Source organism: Haliotis cracherodii, unplaced genomic scaffold, assembly GCF_022045235.1.
Source record: "Haliotis cracherodii isolate W230 unplaced genomic scaffold, xgHalCrac1.p SCAF_1, whole genome shotgun sequence".
Classification (NCBI taxonomy): Eukaryota; Metazoa; Mollusca; class Gastropoda; order Lepetellida; family Haliotidae; genus Haliotis; species Haliotis cracherodii.
This window is the reverse complement of record NW_027266264.1, coordinates 58,006,690-58,027,860: the sequence shown is the minus strand read 5'-3', so window position 1 is coordinate 58,027,860 and position 21,171 is coordinate 58,006,690. Positions and strand designations below refer to the sequence as shown.

Genomic DNA, 21,171 nt, shown 5'->3' with positions numbered 1-21,171 from the left:
TTCTCATCCTCCAGCCTAGTAGCAAGATAAAGTAATCTAAGCAAATCCAATATTATCGACTGGCATCAGGAAATTAGACTGGAAGGGTAATGTGGTTTCAATTAGGATAATACGTTAACAGTACTGTTGGGTCAACGCTTGGATACACTGTCTGAGTCTCGCGTCGGGGGACTGAACACTCCACCATTACACATTGAATAAAACCGATTATAAGGGAATAAGATGAACTATTATACAAAAGAAATGTCGGTGGAAAGTTTAAGTTGATAAAATACTGAATACATGTCGTTCCATTGGGTTCCGTCTAAGGTGAGGTGAGGTGAGATGGGGCTGAAAGTCCGTTCAAGATTATTGCACTTACATGCATTTGCGACGTGCATGTACGTGTGTATGTTTGTGGCTGCCTTTGTTAGCCAATGCCGGCTTTATACTGCAATCCGTTTGAGCTTAACATGGATACCCCAGTTAGACACAGTAAACTGACTCCGAGCCGACCAGTTCTTGTGATTTCCCCTCAATGTAGAGCGTCAGGGGGTGGGGGTGGGGGGACACCAAAAACATTTTTAACGTCAATGGTGAGGACGCGGCCGGAGAATCAAGCCGAAGAACCTCGGTCATTCAAGTTAACAATCACTTGCCTTTGAGATAACCGAAATACAGTTTAAAACGGCGTAAAAAACTACTCACGCTCATTTCAGCAATTTCAGTCAAAATTCCCATGCATATTTGCTTGAAAATGTGCTCAGAATCTAAACCAATCAACCAATAAATAATAATCTTTTGCAAAATATCAAAGTTCAGCCTTTTAATGAGTTCGTCAAGTATCCAATGGAATAACCTTATTCATATTTACTTTCAATTGTTTCAAGAATAACTTCATGTCTAAAAGTCAATTACATTTTTAAGAATCATTGTCAAAGTTCAAATTCTTCCCGTATCTTTTGCAATATTGAAAGCACATCGGTAAACAAGCACTAGAATATTAGATTGATGACAGCGCGAGGACAAGTCAAAAGCTAAACGGATGAGGTTCCAGTATGTTTCGCTATGGTTTCCAGATATAAATGTCTCTACGTTATCTTGTTACCAAGTCTTTTCGGTTTAAGCTGCTGATGGCTGGCCCCGTTCGGCTCAGTGTGCTGCCTAGGCCCCGAGGGAGACCGTCACAGTGACTTTGGAAGCTAATGACTGCAGTAACTCCGCTAAAGAAAACGCTCAAGTGCTCCAAAAACACTTCATGTGTTATAAAAGCTTAACCTCGTCCATCTGGGTATGAGATAATGGTGTACCTTATGGGCACAAGGTCGAGTCCACATCAGCGTAAAAATAAATTGAGTTGTCCCCAGAGCTGTCGGATTTATGTGTGTATTTTAAATGATGAAGTGTATGAAAACCAGTAGATATCTGTATGAGTGAGTGAGTGAGTGAGTATGGTTTTACGCCGATTTTAGCAATATTCCAGCAATATCACGGCGGGGGACACCAGAAATGGGTTTCACACATTGTACCCATGTCGGGAATCGAACCCGGGTCTTCGGCGTGTCGAGCGAACACTTTAACCACTAGGCTACACGACCGCCCAGATCTGTATGAGGATTGTAAGATAGACATGCTATGTTAAGCACGTTTTTACTTATTTATTTTTTAAATTTGTTAAAAACTGATTAACATTCGAAATTATATATAGCTTCAACGCCAGATATATACAGTCTCGACTATCTGCCGAAATAGTCGGATTCCTCAGAATCGTACCCGGGTCTTCGGCGTGACGAGCGAACAATTACAATACCTAATAAAACTTAGGCTGTAAAAAGACAACTAATGGTCTATTCCAAATTTCTCGTGTGTTTTGAGGGACATATCATTCTCATCGTAGGTATGCCGAATCAACACGAACACTTAACAAACATACGATCGACAAGCCACAAACTTCCACATAACAAGCAAATTATTATTCTAATAAGCATTTGCTTATTTTCAAACACTGCAAATCAATACTGTGTCCAGCGCTTCTCCTATGTAAGAATGAACGTAAGAGCCAATATTCTAGAGTTTGTTTAAAGTTATATGACCACTCCACTTTCTCAGTGAATCCACATAAACGAACAAAAACTGCCCGGGGCTCTGGCTTCCTCAAGGCAAGTCACTTCAGTGCAACCTACTTCTAACGGTAAAAGCGCCATCAGTTTCAGAATTCTCGGAAGGGTTTAAGACCGCGGTGGAAAGACTGTGTGTGCATCAGCATAGTGATTTCAATGTATGTACTGGATAATTCAGTACTTAGTACAAAGTCCAATCGATAGCGGACCGGAATAATCCTTTATTGGCATTGGAATGAATGTAGTTTAAGGCTAAGAACCGAGGAATGCGCTCGTGATTTAATGTCTTTGTTAACGTTAAATAATATGCTTGTACAAAGGTTTGATGTAAGATGCAACTGATAAACAGTCTACTATTCATTCGAATTCCTCAAGAAGGCACTGCATGTTCTATCAGATCAATGTCTTCACGCTATATAAACATGCTGTGTATCATTGCCAGACACAGATCCTTACCCAGACTAAACACATGAATGAATATTTTGAGTGACCTGGTTTTACGCCGATTTTAGCAATAGTCCAGCAATATCACTGCGGGGGACACCAGAAATGGGCATCACACATTGTACTCATGTAGAGAATCGAACCCGGGTCTTCGGCGTGATGAGCGAACGCTTTAACCACTAGGCTACCCGACCGCCCCAATACAGTAAAGAATGTAGGGTGTATTTTAATCACTTGTTTGACTGCGTGATCAAGTAATTAGGACACAGCACACGTACGTGCAGTTATAGATGAAGATTGAGGCCCACTGTGATCCTCTGCAAGACGACTTCTCGTAGGTTATGGGAAAGAAACATTACGGTAGATGGACAGCAATGGTTAATAGGTGCGTGTGCGTGTGTGTGTGTGGCTGCATATACTATCGAGCCATCGGCCCTCCGCTCTCGACCTCTTTGTGTGCCACAGATATACCTCGCCTCGATTATATGATGTATAATATAAATATAGCAAACTGTAGATCAGATCGTTGCATTCGGGAAAACCATTGATTTCCAGTTTACTATATTCAATACATACCTGCAGAGCCAAACTCTCCTTTTGAACCCCTCCTGCCTGGTCTTCCAGGGGGACCTGAAAATATATATAATTTCTAGAAAGACTATTTCAAAGATATTCAAAAACCTCCTCATCATACCAAACATCCATGTCTAATGTCTAATGTCTAATTGTTAAATATAAAACGTCAACACCAGAAGATGATCAGTCTCGATTATCCGCGGAAACAGATTCCTTTTGCCACCGTAAAGGGCAACATGAATGGATCACTGAAAATTAAACAAATTATGCTTCGCATTTCGATTGGTTAAATATTCTAAACTTTGATTTTGCTATTAATAATTATCTAAATAACGCATATAGTTCCTTTGTCCTCTGCATTCCGTAATCCAGCATGTTTGGTTGTCAGAATATCATATTGTGTCACCAATTGTTTGATGACATCACTGAATCCAAAATTGCACCGAAATAAGTATTTGTGTAGGTATAGGAATATAAGAGCAAATTAAATTTGAGGCGCCGGAATTCGCAGTGCAGAGCTGTCTCTTAGGCGTTCAAGAATCCGACGTTTGCGAGTGATTGAGTGAGTGAGTGAGTATGGTTTTACGCCGCTTTTAGCAATATTCCAGCAATATCACGGCGGTGGACACCAGAAATGGTCTTCACACATTGTACCCATTTCGGGAATCGAACCCGGGTCTTCGGCGTGACGAGCAAACACTTTAACCACTAGGCTACCCGACCGCCCCCCGACGTTTGTGATTTCGATCACGTGATTTATGATTCTTGGTTTGTCAACACCATGTTCGATTAGGCATCATAAACTTGAAGAATGTCATACTTCAATTCAGGATGCAACAATATTACCTCCATTGGCTCAGACAGACTTTGTCATCCATCAACTTCATCAGCCGCGTCCTCAAGCTAATATTGACACCCACTTCACCAGCTCCAACTCCCTCAACACCGTGCTAAGAGCCAACGACAAGAACACAACCAAATCCCAAGAGCCTAAAAGTGTAGTTTACAAAATTGACTGCAACTGTAGACAATCTTACGTAGGTGAGCCCCCCCCCCCCCCCCCCCCCCCCCCCCCCTCCCCCAACAAAACAAAGAGCACAACACCACAACAATCAAATCAGACAAAAAAATCAGCCATCTCGGACCATATCCGCAACTCTCCTATTCACAACATCAACTGGGACAACGTCCAAATCCTCTCCAACAACCTCCATGATTTCATAAAAAAGAAAACTAACAGAAGCAGTCCACATTTGCAGCCACAAGCCATCAATCAACAGAGCTCAAGGCTATTTCATCCCATCCGCCTACTCTGAACTCATTAAGCAATAATCACCACACCTATGTAACTTATCCTGTTTAATTGGCTTTATGTCCCATCGGCTGTATGTCTCATTGGCTTCCATCTATCTGTTCTCTGTCAATCATGTTGTGACAGTATTATACTTCTGTTGTCATTACTTACTCATGTTATCCCACTCATGTACACAATTGTTGTTTCTGTTAATCCTCGACCTACTATGTATATTCTGTACAATGTTCCTCATTCAGTCTTGCTTGACAACGGTATAAGGATCTGTTCTGAAACGTCGCTTTTTACCGTATTAAAAAGTTGTTATCCATAAATTGTGTCTTCTTTGTTATCTTAACCTTCAAAACAAGCCATAAACCAAATATAAACCAAAGCATAAAGACGTCCGATTTAAAATTCAATTGAAACAGGAGATCAGTTGATCCTTTTAGTCATGTGAAGTACCGCGTCAATTATTACAGTAAGCACATGATTAAAAAGTAAATAACTGTTTCATTATTCCTCATTAGTTGTGTGCAGCTGATTTGACACACGAGTTACTTGGTAAATGAAAAGGAGCGTTATCGTGAATGGATTGCTGTTTCGTTTTGTTATTTTGTACAAGTCCCTTTGTTTCAAACAAGTCAGTGTGTGTGTGTGGATAGTTCAGCCATGTTACACTAGAAATGGTCTTAAAACCTTGTACCCATATGATGAAATGAACGCATGCCTTTGGAGTCATGAGCGAATGTTTTATCTTCTAGGTTACCCGGCGATCCCTCAAACTAATCAAACCTAGAGAACGTCATCCTATATGACCGAGGATTACAGCTTAACTGTAACGTAGCCATTTCATACAATAAAGACAACTACATGTATTTCAGTCACTGTGATACTTCTGGGCATCATTAAGAAGTACAGTATATAAAGCCCTTTGCCACTGACAGCCATGTGGTAATGCGACCCCCATTTTCTCTTTGAAACTTGATGCCGGATTTGCTATATTTTCTAATCATAAACTCAATCCCTTCTCTTGTGCATTTCTGCAGTGTTCAATTAGCTGCTTCAAATTAGAAGTTTCATTATTTAGTTGACAAGGAAATTCATTCGTAATTGTAATTGGTGACTATCCGTTGGCTCATCTTCATGTGGGCACTATGTCGCAAGGATGTCGAGGAGGGTGAAGTATGAAACATGAAATAATACACCAATACACGAAGGTTCATAAAAGATTTGCTCTTTACATATGGTGCTAAAAGCTATCTGTTGTAAACGTTAAATGTTCCGTTTGATCGGAATTACAGGTGTTGTCTTTCTTATGCATAAAGCTTGATAATAACTAAACCGGCCAAACCAAATGAAAGTCGTGATCTACTGCTCAAGTCTCAAACGCTGCCAGTGAGGAATATTAATCTTATATTCTCCATATGTTCGGTAAGAAACACGACCTAAATCGGGCAGTTATGCCAATTTGATCATGCATTTGATTGCGCTTCCCGGCAGTAGTTATCATGTTCCATTGTGTTAAATCATTCCCTGGAAGAAGTGAAAATAATAAAATGCAAATAATACCAACCGATAGGAGATTAAACTCCTCTGACTGCAAGCATTCCTTTCCACGTTACATTCTAATTGTACATCTCTGAAGCCTTGTATTGCCATCGTCAATGTCTGCAGGATCTGAGCGGTATTTGTATCTTTGATTCTATTTCGTCACAAAGTTTTGAACACGTACTATTACTCTTGCAAATTTCAGTATCCACGTCTTCAAATATATAGCTGCTAAAAGAATAGAGAAAGTGCAGCTCAAGCTGACTATCGAATATGTACAGATATTTGTGTGTCATTGTTCAAAAACGTGTGTGATGAATTCTTGCCTGTTCCAGACCTGTGGGACGCTGTGCGTGCCATAACTGGAAATGTTCTATTGGGCCCTTTACACGCCGTGACTTGGAGTGTTCTACTTGGGGTTTAACGTCGCGTTCAACATTATTGCTTGCAGTCATATACATGCATCACACACACACACACACACACGTGGTTTGTGCGTGCGAGCGTGCGTGCGTGCGTGCGTGCGTGCGTGCGTGTGCGTGTGTGTGTGCTTGTCATATTCCGGACTAATGCTGGGTTTATAGCGCTATCCCACTGAGATCTCACGCCGATGCCCCATTCAGACACAACATACTGACTCCAAGCCGATCTGTTCTTGTTTTATCCTCCTTAACGTCTAGCGCCAGGCAGGGTTGCAACAAGTCTTTCAACGTCTTCTGGTAGGACGCGCCTGGGGATCGAACCATCGACCTTCCGGGCAGACGCTCTATCCACTAAACCTCAGCTGGCAGTCAAGACCGGAAGGACTCTGCTGAACCTTTTGCATGCAGTAGCTGTGTATTTTTCGATATCAAATAAGACTATCAACACAATGTATTTAGTACTATAGTTGGACATACTTGGCTGTAAAATGACAAATCAAATGACATGGACTCGAGGCACTTAATTATACCTTGACTCGGATTAAAACTTAAGATACACTACACGTAAGCTCCTCACCAGACAGCAGATGTTATGTATTTAGTGTTTATGCAAGAATAGCATACCTTTGTACGAAAATCTGATTGCATCTGTATAACTGAATGTCGGTCTTAAAATCGATTGTTGTATGGCGATCTTCGCTTCAAGTTACTCCGCGAAGGTTAATGTACCGCAAACTATTCTCCTACCTACAGCTTACAAATCAATTATTTTTCTGCTTGCAGTGACAAACTGAAGTTGAAATCTGTCGGTACAATCGTATTATTCTCGTAGATGTCTTCAATGCAAGGCAACAAGACCAACATTACAGAACATATGACAAGATATTTATGATAGGTTCCATCCATTGTTTTTGAAGTTATTTTGGCATACGGGATTTATTAGTCCACAGTATCCGATGCATGTCGTATAAGCTGACCAAAATAGACAGCCAGGTTCTGCATGCGACCTGACTGATTGCATTGTGTGTCATCGTATCCTATGGTAAGCGACGATGCTCATACTGTACTGTCTCGGACACTGGTTGCCTGTCGCAGACTTGGACAGTTTAATATTTCAGACTGCAGCGTCAAACAAGAAACAAACAACAATATTCATTGCAAATTCAAAGCATCAACGCCAGAGAATAACCAGTCTGGATTATCTTCCGAGACAGATACCTTTGGGCAAAATAGTCATGCTAATTAGATTACTTTGGCCAAGTTAGTCCTTGCATTCCTGTATGTGTCTCAAGCGGGCTTTACCTTACCAGGTCTAGATCAAGTAAGAACCATAATATACATACATGAATTAATTCCTCCCAAAGGAGAGGCGTTTGTCAGATTACATCACAAGACTACTCCTTCAAAACACAACTCTGTTTATACAGCAGACTTAATGTTTCTTGTTTTTTCATATACAAGAAATGGGTTGACTAATGCAACTCCCGGGACGTGAACATGAACGAAAAAGTGTACTGTGTATACCACTTACAATGCAATACATGTCTTATGTGTTCTCAGCATATCTGTTATCACAGCGCTTCAAATCACGGGAGACGAGATGACAGCGCTCTAACAGTTCACCAATATTGTATTTCGGACAGTCTACGTTGGTTCCTCAGAGATCAAAGGTTATCTCTGAGGAATTTTACGCTTTCATTAGAGGAGTCATTGAAATATAAGACGGTTAAGTACTTCTGACACTTAGTCGCACTCTTCCAAGGACATTTTTATCGCAAATGGCAACCCCGTATTGCTGTTTTTGTTGCTGGAGATCGTTGGTGAGCTTGCGACAGTCTCCTAAGAGATTTGCATGCCAGTGCTTACGAGCCTGTCTCTAACTGAGGCTGCGGTGAAAATTGGTTCAAGCCGACACACCGATTGTCAACTAATGGACTCCTTTTACAGTTCTAACAATCCTATTTGTTTGTTCCATATGCAGTGCATTTCCAACACAATGGACAATCACTCAGGGAGCCCCCGGCGCAGTAAATACATAGATGACACGCGACAAAAGGTCCATCCCTGACCCACTATATTCTAAAGGGGGGTTCAAACTAATGGCAATGATACACGTAGCTCGCTTGTTCACATTATCAACGGATGTATTTTACTAGCGATAGTATATTTACTTTCTGAGTTTCACATCAAAATACCAAGTGCTTCTTCAAAGCGAATGTCGCATTAAATGTCACGTTCCTAGAAGGCTACATTATGTTATCACATAAAGCGTTCCAGCCTGTGTTTGCCTTGATAGTTTGAAGCTTGGGTGGCAATTGAAATAAAAACAAAGTTAAAATTACTTCCACATCGAAAATATTGAAATTGATATTTGCACATGATATATCACTTCTCTTTTGTGCAATAAAGCTCAATACGGGATCTGCTTATGGAACTATTATATAATATTTCCTTAGATACTACATTTAGCATAAAGACACTATGATTTCACAAGAAAATCAGAAATCGGTTTCAAGTGAAATTTACCATATTTAGTGCTGCATTTTGTCTCTGTTCAATTGTGCTGTCATTTGAAACTGTCTAATATCTAGCTATCATCGTGGGTAGTGGTCCATAATGGATAAAGTGTCTAACTTCTGCTTTCTTTACTTAAATGCTATATCCTCTAGGGAACCAGCATCGGATGGAAGACAAAAAGAAAGCAATTACAATGCAATTTCCCGTCAGTATTGCAATACTAATATGAGATTTAGCAGGTTCCTTTTTGTTAAACTTTATTGGAAACTTGCCAAGTTTGTGTAGTTTATTTCTATAGTGTGTTAAACGATAGTTACTGTGTAGGCTGTTTTGTACATAAATACATAGTTGTTGTTTAATGATGCAGATATGTCATTACGCCGAGGCCTCGATATTTTTAGTGTATGAATTTAAAATGTAATATGTAAATAATTTATTATGAGAAATGCAGGTCTTATGGAAACTGGTGACGCTGTACATCCATCCATAGGACTGTTTGTCTGAATGTTTGGCAAGCCTGAATGTGGAAGTAATTATTCTGTGCATGCTATGAAATGGCTTTGCCGTTGGCAACAAAAGAGAATTGTAATTTTCAGGACGTTGCAATAGTATATTAGGAAACGATAAATGATTACTAAGCTATTTTTTGGAGATGAATATAAAGCAGTTTTACAGTAGTGATCCTGGCCACCAAAGCTTTAAGACTGTTGATTCCATTATTAATATCGCAAAAGCAATTGACTTTTTAGTAACATAATGTCCAGTAGCTGAGCACTTAATCAGTTTGAAATAGCAAATTGAAAATGTTTATCAATGGAATTACGGTTTAAGGGGGAGTATCTGACGCCAGCTATTATGACGTATATATGTACAGTGATGTTTCAAGGCAGTAACAACACAAGGTATCAACATTGAAGTGTTACGACTGCCGTAAGTCTATGTTAAGGAATGAGAGCTTTACTCATCATAGCGCTAAGATCACACCCCGTACAACTCACCTTGAATCCGACCTCATTATGCGTTAATATTTGTTAATATGGGCAATTTCACTTGGAACGGGCGATTCCGGATTGACGAGGTTCCACTATTTCTCTAACATATACCCCAGAAACCGTGGTGATTCCGGGTTAAAAGTGGACCCCAGCAACCTGTGGTGATCGTAGGAGAGCTTGGTGCCGTTGTACAGAACAACCTTAGCGCTACGACTGTCGTCAGTCTATGTTACGGTATGGGAGTTACGATCTCCTTAGTGCTAAGACCGCTTTGTACAACGGAACCCTGGTTATCAGGTTCGGTGTCCCCGAGAGCGTGGCTCATTGCTCGGAATATCAATCACTTGGTTGTATGGCCGCCGTCGTATAGCTGGAATATTGCTGGAGGCGGGGTTAAACACACACACACACACACAAACACACACAAACACACACACACACACACACACACACACACACACACACACACACACACACACACACACACACACACACAAACAAACAAACAAACAAACACACACACACACACACACACACACACACATTAGATTAGCTCACCTGGCTTCCCTTCAGCTGCACAATATAGTTGTGCCTGTCTGCAGTATGTGTGTATGAAGGTTTCCTGCAAGAGAAAATAATGAAATGTACTCCTCCGTCTCCATGACAACTCCAAGGGAATAGGTGGAGATCGATTTCAATATACGCTTAAACTGTATTTAGTATGATGCCGATCGACTCTGTCTACTGAAAGGCAAAATATTAAAAATGTTCTGACAAAAACATAAAATGCCATCACATACATATGTCTGAAAATGTCATCCTAGATTTGACATGAAACTAATTCTTGAAGTGGTCGCATGACCTCGAACATCACCCCTACGGTTACAATCGGTAGGACATGACCACCTAGTGTCATCATTGTATGTGTACAAGTTTCCAGATTCAGTGTTATGAAGTTGTTCCACTTCCAAATCAGTTAGCCTATATAGTCTATGGAATCATATATTGCACGATGCGATTTTTCTCTCCTAAACAACCTTTTTTAGGTTTATTTCATATAGCCATCTGGACTGATCTTTAAGAAATTAAGAATAGTTTAACGCTGCCCCGAACACTATTTCAGTTATAGCACGGTGTGTCCAAATATTCTGAAAAGAAAGTGCCACATGTGGACTTCACCTCTCCACTGAACCCACGAGCGATATCATGGTGCTGAAAAACAATTGATCGTAATCTGGTCGAACTCGAACACATGATCTTCTACCAGGGAAAATAGTATTTATCTCCCCTATTTCGAATATGCATAAACGTTCCTTTAACATCATTCAAACAGTTAAATTGTGAAGTCGTCAAAGTCAAAAAACGTTGCGCGGCGCTTCTCACATTCTCTTTGTAGCTGGTAGCAATAACATGAACCAAAGTGGTATTAAATTCGTTTGACGTAAAACGTCAAATATCAGCATCAGATTGAATTACATTGACTTAAAAGATGTCGTTAAAATATTTCCGACATACGACAGCTCGAGTTGCGCAGTGAACACTAAAAAGTACCCGTTGACATCCTTAAACTGGTGTCTTTTGTCTTGATAATCGATTGGCCGTACAATAACGGATATGCACACAGACACACCCTGATGCTGGATCACCCGTCCACGTGACTAATGTATATACGTAAGGTAGAGCAACAACGAAATAGTTTGTTCTGTCTGTTATGTATCATAATGTTCACTGTCGGCTCCTTTAATAGTGTTCGTTTATGGGGCTTTCTATATGTCTCGATAATTGGTTATACTGAATAGCATAAATATGTGGATGCCTTGACGTAATATACTTATCTGTCTTGCGTGGGACACATTATAGGTTTTGTGATCGTGTTTGTTTATTGTGTTTGGGTATATTAGCTGATATAGATGATTAATTAGGTGATTCTGGCATTGATTTATATATCGAAACACGATTACCGTCAGTCACGTGTTGGAATAAACCTTACCCAATGTCAGATTTATTATCCCAGAGCTTACATCAAAGAAGACTAATTATGTTTGATTATACGTTTGGAAATGTATTATAATATTACGTGACGTTTACAGTGAGTAATTTTAACATTAGTTTGAATGACGCTCGTTCATTATGTCATGAAATATACTTTGTCGATAGTTATCAAATTGAAACCATTGCGTGATTTGAACATTTTTGTCAAGGTCTTCCCGCAGCTGATAGAGTATGCTTTGCAGAAAACTTTCAAATCGGAAACATTGTTTATGAAGCTTCCTCCCTAGTTCCTCATTTTACTATTCTTGGAAACCGTTATTTGTGAATGAGTGAGTTGAGTTTAACGCCGCTTTGCAAAGGATCAAACCCCGGTGAGGCTAAGGACGAAATCCTGGTGAGGCTAAGAACGAAACCCCGGTGAGGCTAAGAACGAAACCCCGGCGAGGCTAAGAACGAAACTCCGGTGAGGCTAAGGACGAAACCCCGGTGAGACAAAGGACGAAGCCCCGGTGAGGTTAAGGACGAAACCCCGGTGAGACAAAGGACGAAACCCCGGTGAGGCTAAGAACGAAACCCCGGCGAGGCTAAGGACGAAACCCCGGTGAGACTAAGGACGAAACCCCGGCGAGGTTAAGGACGAAACCCCGCTGAGGCTAAGGACGAAACCCCGGTGAGGCTAAGAACGAAACCCCGGTGAGGTTAAGGACGAAACCCCGGTGAGACTAAGAACCAAACTCCGGTGATACTGAGGATGAAACCCCGGTGAGACTAAGGACGAAACCCCGATGAGGCTAAGGACGAAACCCCGATGAGGCTAAGGACGAAACCCCGATGAGGCTAAGGACGAAACCCCGATGAGGCTAAGAAGGAAACTCCGGTGATACTGAGGATGAAACCCCGGTGAGGCTAAGGACGAAACTCCGGTGATACTGAGGATGAAACCCCGGTGATACTGAGGATGAAACTCCGGTGAGGCTAAGAACGAAACCCCGATGAGGCTAAGGACGAAACCCCGATGAGGCTAAGAAGGAAACTCCGGTGATACTGAGGATGAAACCCCGGTGATGCTGAGGATGAAACCCCGGTGATGCTGAGGATGAAACCCCGGTGAGGCTAAGGACGAAACCCCGGTGAGGTTAAGGACGAAACCCCGGTGAGGCTAAGAAGGAAACTCCGGTGAGGCAAAGAACGAAGACCCGGTGAGGCTAAGGACGAAACCCAGGCTAGACCGAGGACGAAACCCCGGTGATGCTGAGGATGAAACCCCGGTGAGGCTAAGGACGAAACCCCGGTGAGGCTAAGAACGAAGATCCGGCGAGGCTAAAGACTAAACCCCGGTGAGGCTAAGAACGAAATCCCTGTGAGGCTAAGGACGAAACCCTGCACACAACTGCAGTGGCACGTCACCAACTCACGCAGAAGCAAGTAAATTGTTCACCTTAAGAGAGAAACAAATTGAAATAGCATCAGACATGACTTATGTCACCGATGAATCACTGAAGTGTCAAATTTGGAAACAAAAGGAACGAAAACATGTTACCGCACAACTAACTCGTAACGCCGACCTTGAGGTCACTGATCGATGTGTTTCAGTTTAACTCGGTATCGCAATTGCTAACCCTCAATCATCACAGATGGCTAATGCGTTTCTGTACACTATGGCAAATTTGAAAATATTAACCATTAGAATCTACCGTCTTGTTACCAATTGCAAGCAACCATATTTTCTTGGGAAAATCATAAAACGTCTTGTTACCATCCTATACGTTCGTGTATTTCAACACGATACAACGGTATATTAATTATGGATTATGTCACTATTTGAGACACTTGACACGTGGTTATTGTATTCAGATATGCCGTTAAGCGTTGTTTTAATTCCAGTTGATTGTACCGGATTGTGAAAACCGCAATGACCACCTGCGAAGTAAAACCTCCTAAGAGTTTTGACAACGTTCACTTTCATAACGGAGAATCCCATTACTCCTCCACACTCACATTCCATCAAGATTGAATCTCATCATATTCGTCATATATGTTTCTCCTCATTATTTATAGCAATCTCCATTTCTCTTATGCTCATCAAGGTAGCATTGTAAACCTTCCACATATATGTAACGTAAGCTTAAGCATGATTAAATCATAAAAACCTATTATTCCTTTGTTGATCAAATGGGACATTGCTCTTGCGTCATATGTGAGTACGTCATTAAGTGTATTCCTCTGTTTCCATCCTTATCGAGACAACAAGCCTGAGCTTTGAACCATTGCATGTGATAAATCTAACCCAATGTTAAAAAAACTCTGGTATCCCATAAATTGGAGAAACAGTGATACCTCCTTAACCCGGACATCACGCCTTCTGAGCGATGACTGTGGGAACGTCAAAATAAAAGGGAATTTTAACAGTCTTACAAAAATATATTAGTCCAGATAGCAACACGGCGTCCTCATACGTTAGAAACAATAATCAGCCAGAAAAAGAGCAACGATCGTAGGCGTAATGCCGAATTGGTGCGATTTGGGGGTTAAACTTATAATCAAAATGAGTGAGTGGGTGAGTTGGATTTAATGCCGCTTTGGACAGTATTCCAGTCTTGTAACGTGTTACAGCTTGGTATGGGAAGAAAACCTGAAGTGATGCAGATCTTACACGTTTACAACTTTGGTGAGGTGCCAACACACCTAGAAACATAATCAGCACGAATCTGGTCTAAATGATCATCGGTATTTGGCACATCTGAGGGAAACAACTCTGTACGGCAAAATGTGATACGTTGGAAGACTGGAGAAATGATATCGGACATCTAGACAAAAGGTCATCATCGGTTCAGGTGCTGTTGGTGGCAAGGATGGTGGTGACATTGTTTGTATTGGCATCATAAAAATCAGCCATCGTATTGTCCATTGTCTACACACCTACTGCCCTTGGTAACCATATGCATACACAAACTCTAGCTCAAATCAACCCACAAGCCACACATGACCAGTTCAATGTGAGATTCAGATAACTGACCATATTCGATTTTTGCGTCAAAACCACAAAGACGCATTGAATTATTGTATTATTTGTGTGCTGGACCTTAATTATGCATTTCATCTAGCGCGTGTTTTGACTGCTCTACTCCTTTGATAGTTCAGTTCATGCCACATATAGATTTATGTTTGTATGACGTTTATAGTGTTATGTTCTTGGGTTTACGGATGTGAAGGAAGGCTGTTGATAATTCCAAACTGTTCCCTGAACACGCTCTCATGTTCCTGTAACTGCTTTATTCAAGTCATCGCCCTTCCGGTTGACATTCTGCCAGTCACTGTTTTGTTTCAATGCACATAAAAAGCAAACAAAACAGAATACTGAGGAATTGTTTGGGGAAATAACATTGATTTTGTCCTGATTGTAAATTACGTTGTTTTCTTCTGTAACGCTAGCTCGATCTGCGAAGAATATAAAGAATCTACCGCTCTCGTAATACATTTATAGTGATTGATTGAAAGATAACGTCACATACCACGATATAATATTGTAAGCTTAAAATCTTCATCTGCATGATGCATACACACGCTACAGGAACACCAGCGTTAATATGACATAATCAGGCAATACGTGTTGAACACAGAGGAAAGGTGAAGGTGATCCATTTGTCTGTGGACATCTTTAAAACTTTAGCTTAAATGAGCTTGTGCATGTATAAACCACATCCCACAGAAGTAACGTATCGTTGTTAGTTCTATCTATACATGCAATTGCACCAGTTATAGCAGGAGTTAAGAACTAATACCGCGCCATGAGATAATCAATGATGCTTGCTAATAGTGATATCTTTCTCAGACTGGGGCAGGATTTCCCTCCCCACATGAAGTTATTGCCTCTTTACACGAACGAGTCCAACGTCTTTAACAACGTAACGAGTTTTACACGTAGGCGGGCCATGTTTTCACGTTATGTTTTTCAGTACGGTTGTTCTTTTTCTTATTGAATTAGACTAGCAGTGATCAGTTATCACTCAGCACACGGTTGATCACTTTAACCAGAGCTGATATTTACCAAGGGATTCATAGATAGTCTTTCTCACGTTTTATTATATTGGTCTGTTTGAAGCACGAGTTCAAATAACCTTTATTGTTCATTGTATCGCTCCGGCCACATGCCTCTTGTCTCGTACAAATTTGTTACTGATATATTCTTACAGCACGAAACATTACATGTCAATATTTGCACCAATAGCGAATTGAGAGCATTCTTCTTGTTACAGTAAGACGTACGTAGCAGAGAATCCGCTGACACGGCCATTGCAAAAATCGTGTTTTCGCCTACGTGTCTGACAAACGCAGCGTTCTTCTAGGTCTTTTAATGTCACTGTAACTCCATGAAGAAAAGCGATTCAGGATGTTTACATATACCTAAACATTCAGTTTTAAACGTATCATCAAGTTGGTGACATATAGATCTTGTATACCCTAGAACTTACTATTGAGGACTATTTCGAACGTCTGAAACAAAATACTGCTGGAAATGCTAAGGCTCAATCAACCTTGTTTAAAACATGGAAACGTTACTGTAATCCGTCCAACATTGATCTACCTGATCGGCATCGTGTTACAAACTCAGTGGCAGTTCGCTTTGCTTAAGAATGACAATAAAACAGATTCTACTGAAACAAAACAATACTCTTAGAGAATCTGTGCGTGTACAAGACTCATCAATAACTTGGTTATATACTTTCACCTTGGCTGACCTTCAAAAGGACAGGCAATTATCTTGTCAAATTTACATCCTTTAAACCTGACGAAATCTGGCACTGTTGAATAACTCCCACGTTAGGAGGCACTGTTGACACTAACAGAATGTCAGAAAGCATAACGCTATCTTGAAAATGATCTATAGTCGATCAGTGAGGGTATTGATTGCCCATAAGAAAGCCATTCTGGCTCATCAAGGCGTGTGAACTTGTCTTCCATGTCAAACTAGATGCTTCCTCCAACAGAGGCACAGAGGCAGGCAATAGAGTCATACATTACCTACATTGATCCAAATCTTTTTTCCGATGCTCCTAACGTCTTAATCTAATTACACTTTTGGATTTAATGTGCATTAAGAGGCAATTTAAAACGTTTCTGTTACCGCTTCCCTGGGTTGTATAAAAGTGATCAATACATAATATGGATAGATCATTTGGTATCACTAAGATTTAAAAAATGTATACCAGAGGCATTTAAGCTATTGGTACAGTAAATTCTATCAAAGGAAATGTTTTATTCGGACATTGAAGGGCGCCCGTTCTTGGGCTATTTGGCAGTCCCAGCCAATTTCATAAAGACAGTGTAGCCCCTCCTGTCTGTCACCTCACTGACATTTTATCAGTTATTTCCTAAGTCGTTTATACGCATTTGGAAGTTCACCTGAAGATCGGCAATACCGAAGCGTCCTAACAAACAATATATATATAGAGGTTGTTATTCAAATTGTCATGTGTTCAGGTTATTAACTACCTTGAATACTTATATACTATTCCTACGTTACCTACAAGGCATTAATTAAAACACCCAGATGTTGAAATGGAATTGTGCCTGTATTGTTCAGCATAGTTCTTCTTAAATGATAGTAATATTAGTGGCGCAGGCACATATTACTGACACGTGTATTAAGACACTTTTTTCATATTGCAGACATTCTTTATTCTTTCTTCGTTAATCACTTAATGTGAGTTGCGGGTAATACCGGACATGCGGGTGTAATCACTGATTTCAGTGATCGATTCATATAGTTTTCACTGGTATTAAATTATTTGCCTTTTACGCCAAATGGAATATGTTTCTGCAGCTAGTCGAAACTGATTATTCCTGGCACTGACGTTTTATATATACTACAGTGTTTTCATAAGCTTTGGTCTGTTGTGCTTCAGATGTCCTTTAGGATTCAATGGGTCAATGTGCCAGCGGTTGTGTTCAATGTGACTCTTTTGAATGGTTACTAGATTCATTCTGGTATGGCTTATTCATACTGCAGGAAATGCCATCAGACAAATAATTCTGAATGTCTATTCATATATATATGTGCAGTCCAACACATTTGTCACTATGTACTCGTGACTTGACAGTTGTATGTAATGTGTGAGACTCAATACATGTACACTATCCCAAGGCAAATAAAATGCCGTATATGCTTACGCAACCTATTGTAGGTGTAAGATGTAATTTAACATTTCACAATAACCTTTAGTAATCTTTGTATGCAATTAATCTGCCAGCGGCAATACAACGCGGTATATATTCAACACACCAGAGTGGAATCGTATTTATTTATTTTTATCACTGCGTCCCAGATAACCACATTATCAACATGACGTATGACATTTCTCAGAATACGCCTTCTTTTGTTAAGGGCATCAAATAATCTCGGTGGTGCAATGCAGGTAAACAAAAAGGGCTAACAAAGCGACATTGTGGAGCAATTTCACTGTGCAAACAGAGAGTGTTAAGGATATCCCCAACGGTGGAACATAGCATACGCTCGAACAAAACGTGTTGTTACCACACCCGATATTGGTGGCAGCGTACGGTCCCTCGTCAGCCACAGGGACGTGATGAGAATTGAAAATCGACACTGGTGAAGACTTCCTTCATTTTCATGTGGATCTTTCGTTATCCAGTTAGGGGCTATGTTTACTCATCTTTAAAGGCAAACCAAGGCCATGGATCAGTCTACTTGTTCCATCAATATCTTCTAAATGAAATTTCCATTACCATGTCCTTGCAGGTTTTAGCCATAGAAAGCAGATCAACTGCCAATATTGTGATTGTGTCTCTAGCACCCATTGTGAAAATGGACAAAGTCAATTGTCAGCCAGGCCAATTTTGGTTCTTTGCCGTCACATATGTAATTATTGATCTGGTGGAATAAGGTCTTCTTCCAAGGTTTCTGATACTTAGGGTGAAGACAGTTTCTGCTGTGTCTCCTTAGGTTCGTCAAATACGCAAAGAAGCGGCCATCGAAAATGCATCAATCGGCACTCGTTTTGTTTCATTTAGAATTGCGATCAAAATCGTGAAAACTGTATTGGATATTGCCAATAGGTTGTAATAATGTTAACAGATATTTATTTCATTATATCTTTTTTTGAAATAACTTAAATTCGTTGAATTAGGTGTGAATATACATCATTCTGCCAAATATGAGCAAATTAACTCGCCACTTTCTTCAGTGAAACGCATATTCATTTTGAATATATTGTCATGTCAGGGCACACTTTATAAATACCAATTTTGACACAAAGCGATACATCAGTAGCATAAACATACACCGTTTGACGTGATATATACACGTCGAATTAAGTTAAACATCGCCCCTTAATTTTGATGTATCTCAAACTAACATGTATTTTGTGGACAAATTTTGATATGACACTGGTGTCATGTTGATAAACGTCACAGATACATGTACGTCTGGTATTTGCTGAAAAGTTGGAAGGAAACATTTCATACAATGTAGTTCACCAGCCGGATGGTAACACTGATTCACATCACATAATACAAAGATGCACAGGAAGCAGGAAGCAGTCACAAAGCATGTCAATACATAATCGATTTCGGATTCTGTATTTCAATATACGCCACATTCATACGCACGGGGGCACACTTTTGCCACATTCATACACACAGGGGCACATTTTTCCCCACTGATTTGTTTTATCAATAGTCTGCAGGCACATTTTTCCCACCGATTTGTTATATCAATGGTCAGTAGGCACATTTTTCCCACCGATTTGATTTATCAATAGTCAGTAGGCACACTTTTTCCCGCCGATTTGTTTTATCAATAGTATGCAGGCACATTTTCCCCACCGAATTGTTTTATCAATGGTCAGTAGGCACACTTTTTCCCACCGATTTGTTTTATCAATAGTCTGCAGGCACATTTTCCCCACCGATTTGATTTATCAATAGTCAGTAGGCACACTTTTCCCCGACGACTTCTTTAACAATACATTTTCACAAGAAGAAGTTCGCTCGACCCCTTAATCCACTGGCCAACATCTACATTCATACAGACTATTTGCTGGGAAGTCGAATTTAGAATCAATATATCTTTCTATACATATTTAATCATAATATTCTTTTTAGTTTTGACGTTTCTTTTTTCCAGATAAATATATAAACTCATCAGAGTTCGTGTTGCGATTTGTCTGACATATGTATGAGATATATGCAAATAAACCGCGAGGCATCAGGTCTTTGGTCGCCGTGTTAGCACAAAATGACGTGGCGAGCACAATCTGAAATTGTTAGAGTGGCTGGTACTATCAGTTAGGCAAAACATGTCTTCCCCTGTCGTGAACACTTGGTGAACACTGATCTTTAGTGTTCCAAACATAGAACACTTCCTGGTTATTTTGCCTTTTGGAATCTGTTTCGGCAGAAAATGGAGACTGATTATACTCCGGTGTTGACGTTTAAGTCGTAACACATTTGCATGGAATATACCCCAGCACCAAAACAAGTTTTGAATGTACAAATGCTTGTTATACTTCTCAAAAGCGCTATGGCACCCTCGCACCACTGGGATGTCCATTCTAGGCAGTGCCATGTCTGTGATATTGTTCAAAGCTAACACACAACGTTTATACAACGTTTTCTGTTTTTTTTTACATGGCAATGTTTCATGAAAACATTGTTGTAATGTTTTGAAAACATTTTTTGGACATCATTTCAAAACGTTATCAAAACGTTTCGTGTAAAGTTATAAAAACGTTGCCTAGAAAAAATCCACAACTTTTATACACTAACGCTAACGTTGTAGAAACGTTATTGAAACTTTATTCGAAGGTTTTCCTTTGTTAGATTGAAACTGAATTACCGAAACCGTGTTATTTTTTCAAAAGCAGTCTCCGCTAGTTGTTATGTTTCTGTACATGCAGATAGTCGGTTAATGTATCGTGTTTCTCAGAAGTGGCGGGGTTTAGGCTAGAATGCACTTTGCCGGTCACTTTCACTGAGCGCCTGTGTTGATATTAATATTTGATACACAGACCATGATGTATATAGTGGTGAAGGAGGCCCAAGGTTTTTTAATTATTATGCTGGATACAAAGGGTATAACAGGATAAGTTTGCTCAGAATTCAGTCGGGCGGCGTTTTGTTGCCGTCATATTACGTTCGGTTTTCGATCCCTACTCAACGAAATTACCCAATTCTACCCTAACGTATGCATCGCTTACTGACCGCTAACAGTTATCGCCATCTCTTCCGTGTTATTTCTGAAATCTCTTCTATTTAAAGTTTACTGT

The 21,171-nt window shown here is 40.2% G+C and overlaps 1 protein-coding gene across 2 annotated transcripts in view; it reads right to left on the bottom strand.

The window, feature by feature from the left end:
* LOC139465917 (collagen alpha chain-like) overlaps positions 1-21,171 on the bottom strand; it is a 75,091-nt gene that overhangs the window by 14,099 nt on the left and 39,821 nt on the right. For both annotated transcript variants that reach the window (XM_071247921.1, XM_071247929.1), the window contains exons 2-3: positions 10,451-10,514; positions 3,120-3,173 (exon numbers count right to left, since the gene is read on the bottom strand). In XM_071247921.1, coding sequence (XP_071104022.1) covers positions 3,120-3,173; positions 10,451-10,514 — 118 coding nt within the window. The remainder of the gene's footprint in view (positions 1-3,119; positions 3,174-10,450; positions 10,515-21,171) is intronic.